The 18517-nt window shown below is 31.2% G+C and overlaps 1 protein-coding gene across 2 annotated transcripts in view; it reads right to left on the reverse strand.

Moving 5' to 3' along the window:
* Positions 1-4026: 4026 nt before the first annotated feature.
* The window catches only part of Usp12-46 (Ubiquitin-specific protease 12/46), a 39153-nt gene continuing 24662 nt past the window's right edge, over positions 4027-18517 (reverse strand). Inside the window, exon 9 of one of the 2 annotated variants that reach the window (XM_090175283.1) lies at positions 4027-4754. In XM_090175283.1, the coding sequence (XP_090031409.1) occupies positions 4653-4754 (102 nt within the window). In that variant the 3' untranslated portion in view covers positions 4027-4652. The remainder of the gene's footprint in view (positions 4755-18517) is intronic. The other variant, XM_090175284.1, reaches the window with a different exon arrangement.

Genomic DNA, 18517 nt, shown 5'->3' on the forward strand with positions numbered 1-18517 from the left:
TCAGTAAACATAATAACAATAAGTATGTCAATAAGGAAAAATTGACATTGAACAGGTTTTGAAAGCTATTGAGAAATCTAGGTGTAGTACTTCACACAGAGCCCCCTAGTGTCAAAATATGCCCAGGCGAAATATACTACTACCAAGGACGATGATATACTACTTAGTTCAGTTGCGAGTCCAAGTCGATGTCTAGGGTGACCACAGAAATCTCACAAAAATATTATAGGAATTTGGTAGTAGATTAAATAGGATTTTATAGGATAATTTTTTTGCAAAATAAAGAAAAATATAGGATAAATTCCATTAAAATTACAGGAAAATATAGAATACATTCCATTAAAAATTATAGGCAAATATAGGATAAATTCCATTAAAATTATAGGCAAATATAGGATAAATTCCATTAAAATTATAGGCAAATATAGGATAAATTCCATTAAAATTATAGGCAAATATAGGATAAATTCCATTAAAACTATAGGCAAATATAGGATAAATTCCATTGAAATTGTAGGCAAATATAGGATAAATTCTATTAAAATTATAGGCAAATATATGATAAATTCCACTAAAATTACCGGCAAATATAGGAAAAATTCCATTAAATTTACAGGCAAATATAGGATAAATTCCACTAAAATTACAGGCAAATATAGGATAAATTCCATTAAATTTATAGGCAAATATAGGATAAATTCCATTAAATTTACAGGCAAATATAGGATAAATTCCATTAAATTTACAGGCAAATATAGGATAAATTCCATTAAATTTACAGGCAAATATAGGACAAATTCCATTAAATTTACAGGAAAATATAGAATAAATTTCATTAAAATTACAGGCAAATATAGGATAAATTCCATTAAAATTACAGGCAAATATAGGATCATTAAAATTACAGGCAAATATAGGATCATTAAAATTACAGGCTAATATAGGATAAATTCCATTAAAATTACATGCAAATATAGGATAAATTCCATTAAAATTACAGGCAAATATAGGATCATTAAAATTACAGGACATTTGTTTGAATAACTGGTTGAGATGTCTAATATTTCTAAAATTCTTTCTAACTTTGTAGATATTGATATCAAAAGACATAATTGCAATAGGTAAAACATGAAAAATTCCACAAATATAGGGAAAAATAGGAAAATAGTGTAAATATAGGAAGATAATGAAAATATAGGAAAAATGATAAAATATAGCAGTTGTGATCACCCTGCGGTGTCGAAAGAAGGTTTAGTCAGGAAATTAGCATTAAAACAAAAGGAAGTGTCGTACTTATTGTTAATTATGTTAATATAGATATAAAATTAAATATTGGTCCTCAAAATGAGTTTTTATTTTGGACTCGTTTGAGTTTCGCTTTCGGATAGCGAAATGTACTAACATCATAATCGCAATTTAACTAATCTAACCCAAGTCGACTCTATGCCTTAGGAATACTACTCACTATTATATAGTTGTTATTTAACTACGAATAACGAAAATTTAGCTCACTAGACTATATGAAAAACATTATTAACAAGGAAGTCCAAGTTGCTACGTTTAGTTTGAACGTTCGTTGCAAAAGAATATTTGCAATTAGAATTTTTACTCCATCTAGCGTCGTTTTGAAATTATTTCATTCGAACATACCTCTATTAAGGATAGTGAAATAAATTCCAATTACAAATGTAACGCGTCTGTAAACGAGTGTGCATTGGCAGCCCAAAAACTATAGCAAAAACCAAATATATATACATAGTTAACTATTTATAATAAAAAAAACAAATACGTTGTTGCCTGTTTTTAGAGATAAGTTACCATTGTTTGATCGTTAAATACTAATTTTTTAAATAATGCAATAAAAAATGACCAAATTGTTAATTTCAATAAAAACAAATTTTTCTATAGAAATAAAAACGAGACATATCGAAAAGTTAAAACAAACGCTCTACTAGTTCAAATGTAAAAAATATTTAGAAGGAATAAATTAAAGCACAATGAAATACAATTTTTTGGCTTTTTTTCTGGAAAACATTTTATTTTTTGGTATTTTTTAATAGAATTATACACAGTTTTACATTTTTTCCTTAAAATTTTTATCAGCTATACAGAAGTTTTTTTATTTACATTATAAACATTGTCAAAACACTTCACCTATTTTTTTAATTTTTCATGCGTCATTTGCCCATTTTTTGTTATTTTTTTCTGGGAAAAAGTTTCTGTACACCCACCATTTTTTTTAATTTGTTATAAATTTTGTAGTCTACTCTCGCCAACCATTTTTTAATTTATTTTTCTACAATTTACCTTTTTTTGGTATATTTATAAATAACAAAAAGTGGTATGTTTTTTTAGTCTCTTTTGTGTATAAACAAACTTAGATTATGTAACAAACGTGTCTAAGACCGATCCCGAATCAAGATTTAAAAAAAACCTAAAACAAAAGCGCAAAATTGGCAGTGAAAATTATATTTTCCTAAGAGTAAAATGTACACGACCTGCGTTATGATTTTTTCTATGGTTAGTTCAACTATTACACCGGTTAATATAATGAATGAAGATTTTAAATTATTTTAAAAATAATCCAATAAAAAAAGAACTGTACTTTTAGCTTGGTTTTTTCGCGATTATCACAAGAAAGTTCGAGTTTTTGGGATATTTTTCGATAATAGGTGGCGCTACACGACGTTAAGGGATCCCATAGTGCCGAACAGCGCCCCCTTTTTATCGAAAAATGATTTAAATTATTTAATTTACCCATAAATTTCAATTTTAAATTAATTCAAAATTGAAAAATATAGATGGCGCTTATACGTTGAGCAACAAATGTAAGACCTCCAACCTTCTCGTAATATCTTAAAAACCATGTCCTCTTATATTATACAATATATCAATAATTTTCCACCCTCGCACCTCTACAGCAAAATATGAAAACTAATTATTCAATTTTTTCTTGGTTAGACCACCTGAAATACAAAGCTCAGTGCTGATATACAACTGATAAAATGATAAAATTAATTATTATGACCTGGCACAAAAATTATTAATTTGACTAGAAAGCGATGAATATATGGTGCAAAACTACGAACGTATTCCAGGTCCTTCTAATAAATGGCCTCGAAACTAATTTCAAACTATTTGCGTTAGCTTTCGCAGTTTCACCGAAGTTCCAACCATACTGAACTGGGTTTCAAATTTATATAAATCTTTATTTTTCTTCCCCCCCGGGGTGATGGTTTAGTGTATTGTATTTGATAAAATAATAAATATTTTCATAATGGTGTTTTTAGAACTTGGTGGCTCTTTTGTGTTTTGTGGTTTTAAAAGGCTTATGTTATAAGTTATGGATTTATTATTTAATGAATTGAAAAATTAGTATTAATCGTAATATCCATGCCCGTTATTCTATTAGTTCAAAGTTATATAAATTTAAATTATCGATAAATTTATTTTGAGTCAAAATAAAATTTGATCGAATTTATTTTGAGTCAAAATACAAATTTGATTTGAAATTTATTTTGAGTCAAAATACAAATTTGATCGAATTTATTTCGAGTCAAAATACAAATTTGATCGAATTTATTTCGAGTCAAAATACAAATTTGATCGAATTTATTTCGAGTCAAAATACAAATTTGATCGAATTTATTTCGAGTCAAAATACAAATTTGATCGAATTTATTTCGAGTCAAAATAAAAATTTGATCGAATTTATTTCGAGTCAAAATACAAATTTGATCGAATTTATTTCGAGTCAAAATACAAATTTGATCGAATTTATTTTGAGTCAAAATACAAATTTGTACGAATTTATTTTGAGTCAAAATACAAATTTTGATCGAAATTTATTTTGTGTCAAAATACAAATTTGTACGAATTTATTTTGAGTCAAAATACAAATTTGTACGAATTTATTTTGAGTCAAAATACAAATTTGATTAAATCTTTAAGACTATTTTAAAAATTTTAAATTTTCAAAGAAAAGAAATTTAAAAATTTGAATTATTAAAAAAATTCAAATTTAAAAACTTGGATTTAAGAAAACCCAATTTCAAAATTATTATATTTCAAAAAATCCAATTTCAAAATTTTAATATTAAAAAAATTGAAAATTATAACTTGCATTTCAAGATGTCTTTTTTTCAATTAAATTTAATTTTTGGTCTGAAACGTTTTTCGCAGTCCTCGTTGAAACACAACCGCGAAAATTAACTGAACGCACCCTGTGAGTGTAAAATACAATTGACAAGGCCACTGTTTCATTAATGTAATATTTCGTGTCGGAGCACCTTTCGTAAATTAAATAGTGCCAGGTGAATTTCGTTTAAAAATAACTCGATTTCTTTAGTTTTTTTAAAAAATGACCGTGCTAACAGTTTGACAAAGTCTTTAAGAACTGAATAAATATAAGATTATAAATCAAAGTGATTTGAACGTACTTTCTTTGAAAATTTGTGTTTAGTTAAAGTCCTATTTAGTTGTCCGAAAAGAGGTCATACCCTAAAACGTCCCTTCGAGGCGACAAAAGTTCGGCTCCCAAAAAGAGAGTAGGGGAGGAAGGAATCAGAAACACTGGTCGAGAAGAACCACAGTCGACTGCCGGTTGAAGGTCACCCCTACCGCCCAAGTCCTCCTTCTCGCGTGGCCTCGTGTCACTCTCTCGACTGGTAAAAAAGGATATAACCTGATTCCGAGGTTTTCTGGGTATCCGAAGTCAGCCCGTAGAAGTCCTCGATGGCCGAAGCGTCAATTTTCTGCGGAAAAAGTTCGAAGGTTATTGCCACTATTTCAAAGCCATTTTAAGTACTTCACCAGAAAAAGAAGGGTTATTTCAACTATCGAGAAGTTTTACCCAGATATTTCGAGTTATTCGACAAGTTTTACCCAGATATTTCGAATTATTCGACAAGTTTTACCCAGATATTTCGAATTATTCGACAAGTTTTACCCAGATATTTCGAATTATTCAACAAGTTTTACCCAGAGATTTCGAATTATTCGACAAGTTTTACCCAGATATTTCGAATTATTCGACAAGTTTTACCCAGATATTTCGAATTATTCAACAAGTTTTACCCAGATATTTCGAATTATTCGACAAGTTTTACCCAGATATTTCGAATTATTCAACAAGTTTTACCCAGAGATTTCGAATTATTCGATAAGTTTTACCCAGAGATTTCGAATTATTCGATAAGTTTTACCCAGAGATTTCGAATTATTCGATAAGTTTTACCCAGAGATTTCGAATTATTCGACAAGTTTTACCCAGAGATTTCAAAAAATCGTCTAGTTTTACAAGATTATAAACTACCCTCCAGTTTTACGAGATTACGAACTGCCCCTCCAGTTTTATAACAGGAATTTTGATTTACCAACTGTCGAGATTTTCCAATAATGATGAGTACCAATCGGTTACCGATATCGCGATTTAATCGATTAATCAGTTCGAGACAAAATTACCGATTAATCGATTCGAGACCAAAATATCGATTAATCAATTCGAGACAAAAATACCGGTTAATCGATTCGAGACAAAAATACCGGTTAATCGATTCGAGACCAAAATACCGATTAATCGATTCGAGGCTAAAATACCGATTAATCGATTCGAGACAAAAATACCGATTAATCCGAGACAAATATACCGATTAATCGATCAAAGACCAAATTACCGATTAATTTGTTATTCTACGGTGTTTTTCGGCTTTACAAGTAAATTAAATAAAACCAAGCAAAGTGTAATCACGACAAAGTATTTGCTTTCGAAAAAGTCCTGAGTAATGAAATTGGTATCTTCGATGAAACACCACATCCGTCTATTCAACGGGGGAGAGACGGAAATGACGTCAAACGACGGGCCGCGCGAGTGCAAACGGAAGTAAAAGGATTTTTCTCGAGTATTGAACTTTCCCCGGTTTCCTTGGAGCAAACGTCAAGTAAGTCTAAAAACCCCTATTTGATAAAAATATTTTGGTTTACAATCAACGATATTATTTATTATAAGGTTTTCGCAGAACATTAAGATATATTTTCTGACTCTTAAAGGATAAAATTATACATTTTAAAAATGTTTTAACTTTTATCAGAAATTAATAAATTTACAAAAAAAAACGTTTTAATGTAACGTTAAAAATTAACAGAAGTTTCACGGATTTAAATAAATATATTTTACTTAAGTAAAATTAATGTTTCAAGATAAAATTAAATTATCTGACGTTTCCCCAACATTTAACAAATTTGGAAAATTTCTTGATGTTTGGGAATATTTTGCGGATTATCCGACTTTCCCTGACCTTTTAAGTACTTTTTAATTATGATATTTCCCTGGTGATTAAGAGCTATTTATTTAAAAATGACTTTCCCTTCATTTTAGGCCTATTTATTTAATTCTAACTTTTCACTGATTTCCCAGACTTTTTAGGCCTATTCATTTAATTCTAACTTTTCACTGATTTCCCAGACCTTTTAGGCCTATTCATTTAATTCTAACTTTTCACTGATTTCCCAGACTTTTTAGGCCTATTCATTTAATTCTAACTTTTCACTGATTTTCCAGACTTTTTAGGCCTATTCATTTAATTCTAACTTTTCACTGATTTCCCAGACTTTTTAGGCCTATTCATTTAATTCTAACTTTTCACTGATTTCCCAGACTTTTTAGGCCTATTCATTTAATTCTAACTTTTCACTGATTTCCCAGACTTTTTAGGCCTATTTTTTAATTCTAACTTTTCACTGATTTCCCAGACTTTTTAGGCCTATTTTTTAATTCTAACTTTTCACTGATTTCCCAGACTTTTTAGGCCTATTTATTTAATTCTAACTTTTCACTGATTTCCCAGACTTTTTAGGCCTATTCATTTAATTCTGACTTTTCCCTGATTCCCCTGACGTTAGGCCGCCTATTCATTTAACTGAACTCTCCCCGATTTCCTTGAAGTTTAGACCTATTTATTGAATTCTAACTTTTCCCTGACTTTTAATGCCTATTTATTTAATTAGGACTTTTCCCTGACTTTTTAATCATATTTATTTAAGACTTTACCCTGATTTCCATGAAATTTTAGGCCTATTTATTTATTTATGACTTTTCCCTGACTTTTCAGGTTTATTTATTTAATAATGACTTTTCCCTGATTTTCCTGACTTATTAGGCTTTTTTTTTATTTAACTATGACTTTACCCTGGCTTTTAAGCCTATTTATTAATTATGACTTTTCCCTGACCTTTTAAGCCTATTTTATTAATTATGACTTTTCCCTCATTTCCCTGACTTTTTAAGCCTATTTATTAATTATGAATTTTCCCCGATTTCCCTGACTTTTTAAGCCTATTTATTAATTATGACTTTTCCCTGACTTTTCAAGCTCATTTATTAATTATGACCTTTCCCTGATTTCCCTGACTTTTTAAGCCTATTTATTAATTATGACTTTTCTCTGATTTTTTGGGCCTATTTATTAATTAAGACTTCTCCCTGATTTTTATGACCTGTGGCAACCCTGAGTAGACTAAATATAAACGTACTAATGTAAAAACGAATTCTTATTTCGTATTTCTTTCAAAAATCAAATTTATCAACTTGCTGGATTTTGGCTGTCAGATAGCGATAGGCTTAGGGAGCGCAATTTGTAATTTTTCCAACAACCGGATGACAATAATTCCGGATAATAAAATCACCCATGACCAGACAATAACTAGGCGATTCAATTTAACTTCGGTGATTACCTACAGCGGGGAATTCCCCGTAAGTATTTTTAGGGCATTTTAATATTCAAAAACCTTTTTGAATGTCAATAAACGTTATTTCTTGAGTAAGAAAATGCTTTTCGCTACCTTAGTTCTAAGCCACAAAAAAATAAATTTTATTTAAAAAATATATATGGAAATATATTTTCAAAATAGTACTACGTAATATTTTAATAAATTGATTAAAGAAACAACATTAGACTGGTTGCAATCTTCAAAAACGGATACGTGGAACTTGTAGAAGTGAACATTGTACCAGAGTCGTCGATTTAAAAAAAAATTGATTAATTATATTTAAATCGAATTATTATTTTTTTTTAAATATTTTAAGGTTTTATAATTTTTTTGTTTTGTAAAATTGTATAATAATGGGAGTGCAGCGGTAACTTAACTACATTTGAAACTAATTTGAATTAAATTTAATTTTTAATTAAAAACTAAATTTAACTGAGTTTGCTCCCCCCACTCAAATATTAAACAATTTTATACGAAAAATAGGATTATATTTTTAAAAATATAGTAAAAATAGGATTATATTTCTAAAAATATAGGAAAAATAGGATTATATTTCTTAAAATATAGGAAAAATAGGATTACATTTCTAAAAATATAGGAAAATAGGATTATGTTTTTAAAATATAGTAAAAATAGGGTTAAATTTATAAAAATATAATATAGGAAAAATAGGATTACATTTCTAAAAATATAGGAAAAATAGGATTACATTTCTAAAAATATAGGAAAAATAGGATTACATTTCTAAAATATAGGAAAATAGGATTATGTTTTTAAAAATATAGGAAAATAGGATTACATTTCTAAAAATATAGGAAAATAGGATTATGTTTTTAAAAATATAGGAAAAATAGGATTACATTTCTAAAAATGGTAAAAATAGGATTATATTTAAAAAATATAGGACTTCATGTTATTATTTTTTTCAAAATTATAAAATTTTATAGGACTATATATGCCATTTTATTTACTAACTTTATGCATTAAAAACCAAATCTATAACTAGTGAAATAAATCTTTGATTTTCAATAAAAAAAATAGAAACTATTTAACCATTTTATCAAAAAATATATTAGTAGCTAACCATGTTAACAATAACAAAGTATAGACTAGAATGACTTTGTATAGGAATTTGTAGAGATCGGCGGAGCAGATAAATTAACTGGCAAAATTTCAATTAATCATAAAAATTGCGGTTAACCGTTTATCCGTGGATATTATCCATGGACAAAAACGATTTAATATGGGAAAAAGCCAAAAATAACTGATTATTTTTTTGATAATTTTTGTTTATAGATATTATCCAAACAAACGGTTAATTGTTATCCAAACGCCGACCTCTAGGAATTTGTCCTATAGCTAAATCTAGCAATTTAACTGAGTGGCTGGATTTGAAATGGGCAAAATATCAAAATTATAGGATTTTATAGGACTTTGGGTGATTTTGCTAAAAATATAGGATGTTATAGGACATTTTCGAAAATATAGGATTTTATAGGAATTATAGGACCTCTGGGGGCCCTGGAATTATAACTGCATGTCTACGAAACACAAAATCCTTAAACCGTAATTTTACGAAAATTTACTATTTTGAGTTAAAATAATTTATTCTGTCAAAATAATAAAATCTGTTTAAAATTAGTTTCTGGTGAGTTACAAGCGAATAAATCATTAACTCAATTTCTTTGACACACCGGTACTACGTACAAAGAATGGCTAACATCCATATTAATGGGTTATTTTGTAAGGGCTACATAAATTGACCAACTTCGGAAAAACCAATACGTCAAAAAGCAGCTGATTTTGGCGAAACTATTATTCAAGCCATTCTAAAGCGAAAGGAAACATTTCCTATTTTCGAGTGTTTCAAATTTATGAAGCTCAGGGTTATGCCATTATCCGGCTTCCAATGGAAAAACAGATTTATTTGGTTTGATTTCGTCGTGATTTCACCTAAGATTTCGTCGTGAATTCACCTAAGATTTCGTCGTCATATCACCTAAGATTTTTTGTTTATAATTTTTATAATCACTCCATTTCCGTCAAAAATAAAACCAGGAAATTACTTTACAATATTGTAGGTCAAGCTAGTGTAAAAATCTCTATTTCGAGTGCATAATTTGGTAACGAAAAGGTTAAAAAAAGTAATGAGCTAGTCTATTTCAGTCAAATCACTCCAAATCAGGGTAGCCACAATATTTTCAGAGTCAAATTCCATAACTTTCACTGACTTCATGCATTTAAAACCAAATCTATATTTAGTGAAATAAATCTTGGATTTTCACTAAAAAAAAATAGAAACTATTTAACCATTTTATCACAAAAATATACTAGTAGCTAACCATGTTAACAATAACAAAAATATAGACTAGAATGACTTTGTATATGAATTTATCCTATAGCTAAATCTAGCAATTTCACTGACAAGTGAGTGGCGGGATTTGAAATGGGCAAAATATCAAAATTATAGCATTTTATAGTACTTTTTGGGGATTTTGCTAAAAAATATAGTATGTTATAGGACATTTTTGAAAATATAGGTATTTATAGGACCTCTGAAGTTAATAAATTTAAATCATATTTATACTTCAGTACCATGTTAAAAAAATTTCAAAATAATTAGAGAATTTATCATAGATCTAGAGAAAAATTACCTTCAAAAAGCAATTCTTAAATTCCCTGACTTCTTACAAATTCTTAAAACTCCCTGACCTTTCCGGCCCATTTTTAAATTTCCTCACTTTCCCCTAAGATATCGAGTATTTCGACTTACTTGACATTTTAACTCTGGTAACGATTTTTTACATTTTATTTTTTTAAACGCTATCTCCAACTAAATCCGAAAAGAACGTTATTTTTCTCACATAAATAACTCACGAACCTCATCAAGAAAAGTGCCAAAAAGTCTGTAGAGAAACCTAAATCAAATAACCCCGTGGCTAAATAAATAACTCGAACACCTTGATACGGCGACGCAAAAACCACAAAAATCGTTTGAAATTTCCCCCCAGAATGGCGTCGTCGTGAAATACTGGGCTAATTCGTGGCATTAGTCGCGTTTAGCCTAATTAAACGTTTGATCCCGGCGAATCTCTGTTTCTGACACCGCGACGCTCTAATGACAATTTAATTAACGGCATCAAAGATAGGAGGCGCCACATTCCCACCAGAAAACCAAAAGTCGTTCAATTAATAATTGCATTTTCGGCGGGCGTCAAAAAGTTGCTTTGTAATAAATAATTTAAGAGGCCATCTTGATTAAGAGGGCAAAATAATAAAACATAATTAAATTGATAATTGTAAAAAATGGCGGGCAAGCGTTTAATTAAATTGATAAATTGTTAAGATTTAATTACGGGAACGCGCACAAAGGCGGACTTTAGTCGAGTGAGTTTTTTTTGATTGGAAATTAAAACCGGATTTTTTCCAGATACCGCGGTTTAAACGCCGTTTTGAGAATTTATAGGTGTGTTTAAAAGTGCAACGAATTAAGGAAATTGAGATGTTTGAAGTACGAGATGTCACTAAGATTATGATGAAGGTGATGTTTAAAATACGGTACACACCCATTATTTTGTACAAAAACAGAGCCTTACAGAATTTAATTTTTGTTCAAAACGCAGACGACACTCGAAAACAGCGACCCGCCATTATTTTATAAAACAGTGACACTCCGTTTTTCAGAATGGCGACACTCGAAGTTTTTCAAAACCGTGACCCTTAAAATAGCGATTTTTCAAAATCGTGACCCTTAAAATGGCGCCAATCGAAGTTTTTCAAAACCGTGACCCTTAAAACAGCGAGACCCCATTTTTAAAATGGGTGCCCTTAAAATAGCGAAACTACCAGTTTTTCAAAATCGTGACCCTTCAAATAGCGAAACTACCAGTTTTTCAAAACCGTGACCCTTAAATCAGCGAGACTCCGTTTCTAAAATGGGTGCCCTTAAAATAGCGAGACTACCAGTTTTTTAAAATCGTGGCCCTTAAAATGGCGACACTCGAAGTTTTTCAAAACAGTGACCCTTAAAATAGCGACACTCCGTTTTCCCAAAACAGTGACCCTTAAAATAGCGAGACTGCTAGTTTTTTCAAAATCATGACCCTCAAAATTGCGAGACTCCCATTTTTTCAAAACATTGACTCAAAAAATTCAAATTACGAAACTTTCGCAAAAGCCAATTTCTCAAGGATTATTCGTCGTCGTATTTAATAATATATTCTCAGATAGTCGTTAAAAATAACAACCTAGACAGTAGCGCTGTAGTCAATGTTAAGAACTTATCTAGTTCTGGCCGAGTTTGGGCGAAATTGATATGTCAAAACAGGAACAACGTTGAACACTTATCCGCAATGCGGAATCCCATTTCCAAGAACCGTATCCCAACGAAACGAGAAATATTTTGCACTAAGCGCGATAATAACACAAGGGCAGAGTTTAAGCAAGGATCAGAAAACGCGAAAATTATATCCAAAATTGTACAGATTCCAATCATTTGTATTTCATCGAAATCCATTACATAATACCAAAAGTAAATGAACCGTAGTCACCAGACTGCTATACTGCCCATGTTGGAGGCGTTTTCCTTACGAAGTTACATTTTGACCTCGAATTTGAAATTTTGCGCGCTCCTAAGCCGAAAAAAAAACTTTTTGGTTTTTATGAAACCATTTTTATACATAGAAATAACTATACCCACAATTTCCAAGCGCAATTTATCGCGTCAAAAGACTGGGATGGAAATTAGCTTTTATTTGACTCGATTTTCTCATCATTTTTATAAGGAAAACGCCCTCCGATTCTGAGCGCTATTTCGATAACGTCGGATCATTTACTTCCAGGGCTCCCACCAAAATCTGAACAAAAATATGGAAATAGGGGATTTTTCTGGCGAGAAATAGGTTGAAATAGGAACAAAATATTTTAAAGTAGGAACCAAATAGGGACCATTTTAATAAACAAAAATAAGATCTTTATTCTTTTAAAAGCAGCAAATTTTTTAAAACTGACTTAGTTTTAATTTTTTTTAATGTTTTATCACAAAAATTACTAAGTTTTAATTTCTAAAAAACTTTTATCGATCACAAAAATAACTATAATTTTTTTGTAATAATTCTATCACATTTAATCGGGTTTTTTTCGCTTTTCTACGAAATATTTTAAGCCGATGGTACTTTTCACCAAATGTATTAGAAATAGGGTGATTTAGTGACCAAATCCCAATTTTATGGTGGTTTAGGGACCTCGAAAAAAAGTAGGGGCTTTTAGGCATTTTAGGGACCTGGTGGGAGCCCTGTACTTCTGATAATACAAAATTCGACTTTATTCCGATTTGATCAAAATTATATTTTTAGGATTTCAAACAGAAAATTCACCTTCTTCGCGCCTTTAAGAGCACTACCAGCTAACCTAATTATTAGCATTTTATCTTTTTCCGTTTTCTCCGCAACATTTTTTTTTATAGGTTAGCCGATACTGCTCTTCCGGATTTGGAGCAGTAAGCGCGCCTTTGCGACCGCTACGAGGTGACTGATTTCCAGTTTTCTCCGCCACTTCTCTTTCAGAGAGGTTACCCGTAGACCTTTCTCCAATGCCGAACGGGTGTCTCCCGTCTTTACGGGCACTACCAGGTAACCATCTACTTGTACCACTATTGAATAAACGCATTATTTCTAGCCCCCCCCCCCCCGTATAGGGGGGCACGAAATAAAAATGAAGTAGATTATACCTATTCCAAACAAGTACAGAAATATGGTACATTTAAACCAAGATGGTCCAACATGTTTATTTCTCTATGCTTGAACTTACTTGTTAGTAATTTTTGTAAGAATTTTAGAGTAAACAAGTTGGTCAGGGGGAAATTAATAACAATATTCACATTATCAACACGGAATCGTAAATTTGATTTAAGAAAATACAGTTCATCAGTTCAAAACAAGAGCGTAAAAACTAAGCTTAAACTCTTGTCTATTGTAAGAATTTTGGAGTAAACAAGTTGGTCACGGGAAATGAATAACCCGATTCACACTATTAACACATCTTATAAATCACAAGTGTAGTCGTCGGCGGGATCAGTAAGTATTTGAAGAGTTTCGTGAAGAGTGGAAAAGACTAAATTCGTACGCGTGTAATCTAATCAAATTTCTCGAGTTTTTCTCCCCGACTATTATTGACAAACCCGACTTTGCAGTCGGGATTAATTAATTAATGTTATTAATTGTGGTAATCTATGAAACGCGTGACTCGTCAGAACCTCGCAACACCTTGTTCAAAGGTTCTGACCTAAAAAAAGGTTTTATATTTCAAAGGTTAACTTATAGCGACAGTTAAGATATTCAAAGCTGAGGACTTGAAAAGTATCTTCAGTAATGCCATTATTTATCTGGGTTGGCTGATCTAAATCAAGCGATTTAAAAAATTAATCACGTTTTCCAATGTACGAAAGTAGGTTCTTTGGACCTTTCAATTCAGATAAAATGCAATTAAGTTTGATTATGAAATTAAATTAATTTAAAAAGATAAATTAAAAATAGTTTACATTATCGCGGCCGCTGCGCTCAAATTATCAAGAAAAACCGGCATCAAACCAAAAAAAAGATTAAAATCTATAAAAATCCAATTTAAATCAAAGAAATTGATTTAAAGAAATAACAGATTTTAATAATCAATATCTTACACTATACTCAGATGCAGGTTAAGAAAGGCAAACTATCTAGTTCATTTGGCGGAAAGATACTAGCACGAAGTTCCAGTAAATCGGCGGCGGGAATTTAGAATTTGACCTGTTTACGATTGAATTTCTAAGTATACCCGCGCGCGTTACATAATATTTATATTTTCAAAGTCTTAATTAATTAACATAGATAAGATTTAAAAACAGTTGTAATAATTTATTTTTAGTACTATAAGTGAGGCATACCTAAAACAATTCCGTTTGGCGAGTGCAGGGTAAGTATAGAACGGGTAATGCCGAGATTACCACAAAATATACGCGATAAACATTTCTAAAATGGATTAATATAGCACGCGTAGAAATTCAACAGAAAATAGGCAAATATACTACATATTTTGCCTTTCTTAACATGATACTTTTTGAGTTATATCGGTGAACGGAAAATTTCCAACTTTTCTAAAACTGAACACTTAAAATATTACACGATGGAAAACGCTAATTATCATTGCAAATATTTTCCGCAAATCGGCAAAATAAAATATTGAAACTTTTTAAAGGATTTTAATTTTTATCGATATAAAATGTCTAATAACAGTAAACATACTACAAAACATTAATAGTGTTACATTGTTAATCAGTTTAAAGCTAGTCTAGAGGTTTAGTTTTACTTTCAGATTCGAAAAAATTAAGCGAAAATGCCGCTTTATTTCAATTTGCAAACAATATTAGACTAATCATCGAATGAAACCTTTTTTATTACAACACTAATTTGGACATTTTCGAGTTAGTTAAACCTAGGAGCAACAAACACAGGGAGAACGCAGCTACGAATTTCATTGGACGAGCGTCACGAGCCTTTACGCTGAACGTTTTACGGGCGGGGGGGAAGACAATTTTCGAATTTTCCCCTTCCGACGGCAGCAGGCGCTAAAGCGTCTAGCCAATGAAAAATGTACGCAAGAAAATCCACGACTTTTGACGGGTTGCGTTCTCCTTGTGTGGGGTGTTCTGTTTGTTTGTTGCTCCTAGGCAGTGTTCGTACGAAAATTTCTGATCTCAAATCCCTGACTTTTCCAGGTTATCCCTGACCAATTTTTGCCAATATCCCTGACCTTTTTGGTTATATTTTTGGACATTTTATTATTATTTTAGGTCAAAAGTTCTTTGTTAATGCGGGGTTCGGTTGACTTACTAAAATCCCTGACTTTCTACGAATTTATTTAATTCCCTGACATTTTTCCTCCATTTTACAGATCCCTGACTTTTCCAGGATATCCAGGTTCTGTACGAACCCTGCTAGGTTAAACCAAGAATGTATTTATTTATACTCAGGGAGAATGAATATGTCGAGATTATATTTAGCGTTTCTCCAATTCCACCCGTTGGGGCCTCCGGGGTTAGGGCCTCAACGTGTCCGTCGATAGTCTTGACATATTCATTCTCCCTGAGTATAAGGGTTGGCACGGTGGTAACCAGTCCGGTTTTATCCACGTGGATTAATCCGGGTTAATCCACGTTAAAAAATCCACGAAAAAATCCGGACTTTTCAATCACTAAGAAACGTTTCTATACTTAGCCATAAAAGAGCTTTTGATTGGTGGAAACATACAGTTTATTCTATGGAACTATCCCAAATTTGCTGTGATTAAGTGTAATGACAGTAATTTACTGTTATTATAATTCATAAGCTAGGGGGTCACTGGTCATAAGGACCAGTTTAAAAAAAACTTATTTCCAAGGCTGCTGTTGGATGCCAAAAGCGGATGGGCATCATAGTGGAGGACGGAAAATAGCACGATTTTATTTAATAACAAGGCAAATGAATGATTTTGAAAAATCCGGATATATCTAAAAAAATCCGGATTTAACAGGCAAAAAACCATACTAGTGGACTTTTCAAGAAAAAAAACTTTTTTAGTATAAATAAATACATTATTGGTTAAACAAAAGAAAAAAATTAAAATATTATACCAAAATTAGAAAAATTGTGTTTACTAGGTTTGGGTATGACGAAAAAACGTATTGAACTGGAGATAATGAACTGGGAATTTCCCAAAAATTAACGTACGTATGTCTAAAACCACTCGATCTTGTCGAAATAACAATAGTAAAATTATCTGGCGATTCAAGGCGCGTAATCGAATAAGGTCGAATCATGATAAACGGTGGAAAAGTTATTCGAAAGAACATCCGTAACGTTGACGAGCCGCGTCGAAAGCAAACGCGGATTTTGGTTCCGATTTCGATCGATTGCGTCAACGCTATTTGGATTACTTAGCCGGCATTCCCGCTAATTTTTACCAGTCATCATTATCATCGCGTGCGCTTGAATTTATTTAGCTCTCTCCGCGTAAAGATTACAATCGCTTCGATACGAAAATAAATTAAGTGGAAGATAAACCCAAATATTATCAATAATTGCGCCAATACATCTCATTTCGAACACTTAAGGCGTACATAAATTATAGTTTGTTTCGCGTCAAAAATAAACGGTTATTGATTTTTTTTATGTTTTCGAGGGGTCGGCCATTCCAAGAAATCCGACCAGAAATCCTAAATCCAGCTTGGAGTTCTTAAAAATCCGGAAAATCTCGAAATCCGGGATCAAATTTTGTCGCCGTTAAAACAAAACCACGTAACTTGAGATACGTGGTTTTGTAAAAATTGACATATTTAGATTCTACACCCCAATAGAGTAGTAGCACTCCGTAGCTTTGACCATGGCCGCCATTTTGGTCGCAAATTTTTTATCTATAGGAAAGACCATGGGTGACGTACTAGAACGTCACAGTGCCATTACTCTATTTACGTATATAACATTAAAAACATTAATAGGTTGCAATTGAATTTCTTTTTTTAAATCGAGAAAACATTTAAACTTATCTTTGATATTCGCAACGCATTTCGCGCAAAAGCACGTATCTCGCTTATTTTCAGCTCCCATTTCATTTCATGGCGCAAAACCACGTACCTCTAAAAATTCCCCTTTAGCAAAATATTTTTAAATTAAAATCCTCATAAATTCAATACTGAAACGAAATTATTTAACTATAAAATTAACTCACGTGTAAAAAGCTAACACGCGATATCACAAGTCCCTGCAAAATTAAAAATCAATTTTTCTCAAAAAGGCCACCGAAAAGATACGTGGTTTTGTTTTAACGGCGACGATTTATGAAATCCCCTCTGCGCGCGCTCCCCTATCACGTGGTTGTTTGTTAAATTAACATAGTGACGTCAAAAAACCGTCAGCCACATCGAGACGAAAATCTGCCGCGATAAGCATTCCAAGTAGAGGTATTGAATTTTTAGGTGGTAAAATATTTAGATAATTTATATCATTAGCCCTTTCAAGCCCTTACTTCATAGTAGTGGCAGACAATTTTTACCTAACTAATCTAATAATATTAAACCATCTGCGCCTTTGTTAGTGGTCGAAGGTAACAGCGACTAAGAGTATATATATATTTTTTAAATAACTATACTATTTTGTTTGAGAAAACATTTTCGAGTTACCGCACTCAGATACTGCTAATATTGACAATTACCACCCAACACCTGATGTACATTTAGAAAAAATAGATAATTAAAAATTAAAATTTCTAAAAAGATTGCCTAATCTTAAGAAATTTGTGGATTTTAAAAATAAGATTTAGAATGTAGAAATTATAAAAACATTTGGTAATCAGTAAAAAATTCGGGAAATCCTGGCTTCGACAAAAAAAAACGAAATAAAATTATTTAAAAATTCATCAAATCCCTTGGAAATTAAAGAAATCTGGGAAATCTTTGGTAATCAGTAAAAAAATCATTAAATTCTGGCTTCGATAAAAAAAAACGGGAAATATTAAATGTAAATCTTAAAAAATCAAGATTATTTTAGAAATCGTAAAATCATTTGGAAATTAAAGAAAACGGGGAAATCTTTGGTAATCAGTAAAAAATTAAGGAAATATTTCATGGAAATCATAAAAATCCAGATTATTTTACAATTCGAATAGAAGCATTTGAAAATTAAAGAAATCTTTAGAAATCGGGGAAATCTTAGGTAATCATGTCTTCGACCAAAAAAAATCG

This window comes from Leiobunum rupestre, chromosome 5, assembly GCF_980474605.1.
Source record: "Leiobunum rupestre chromosome 5, qqLeiRupe1.1.hap1, whole genome shotgun sequence".
Classification (NCBI taxonomy): domain Eukaryota; kingdom Metazoa; phylum Arthropoda; class Arachnida; order Opiliones; family Sclerosomatidae; genus Leiobunum; species Leiobunum rupestre.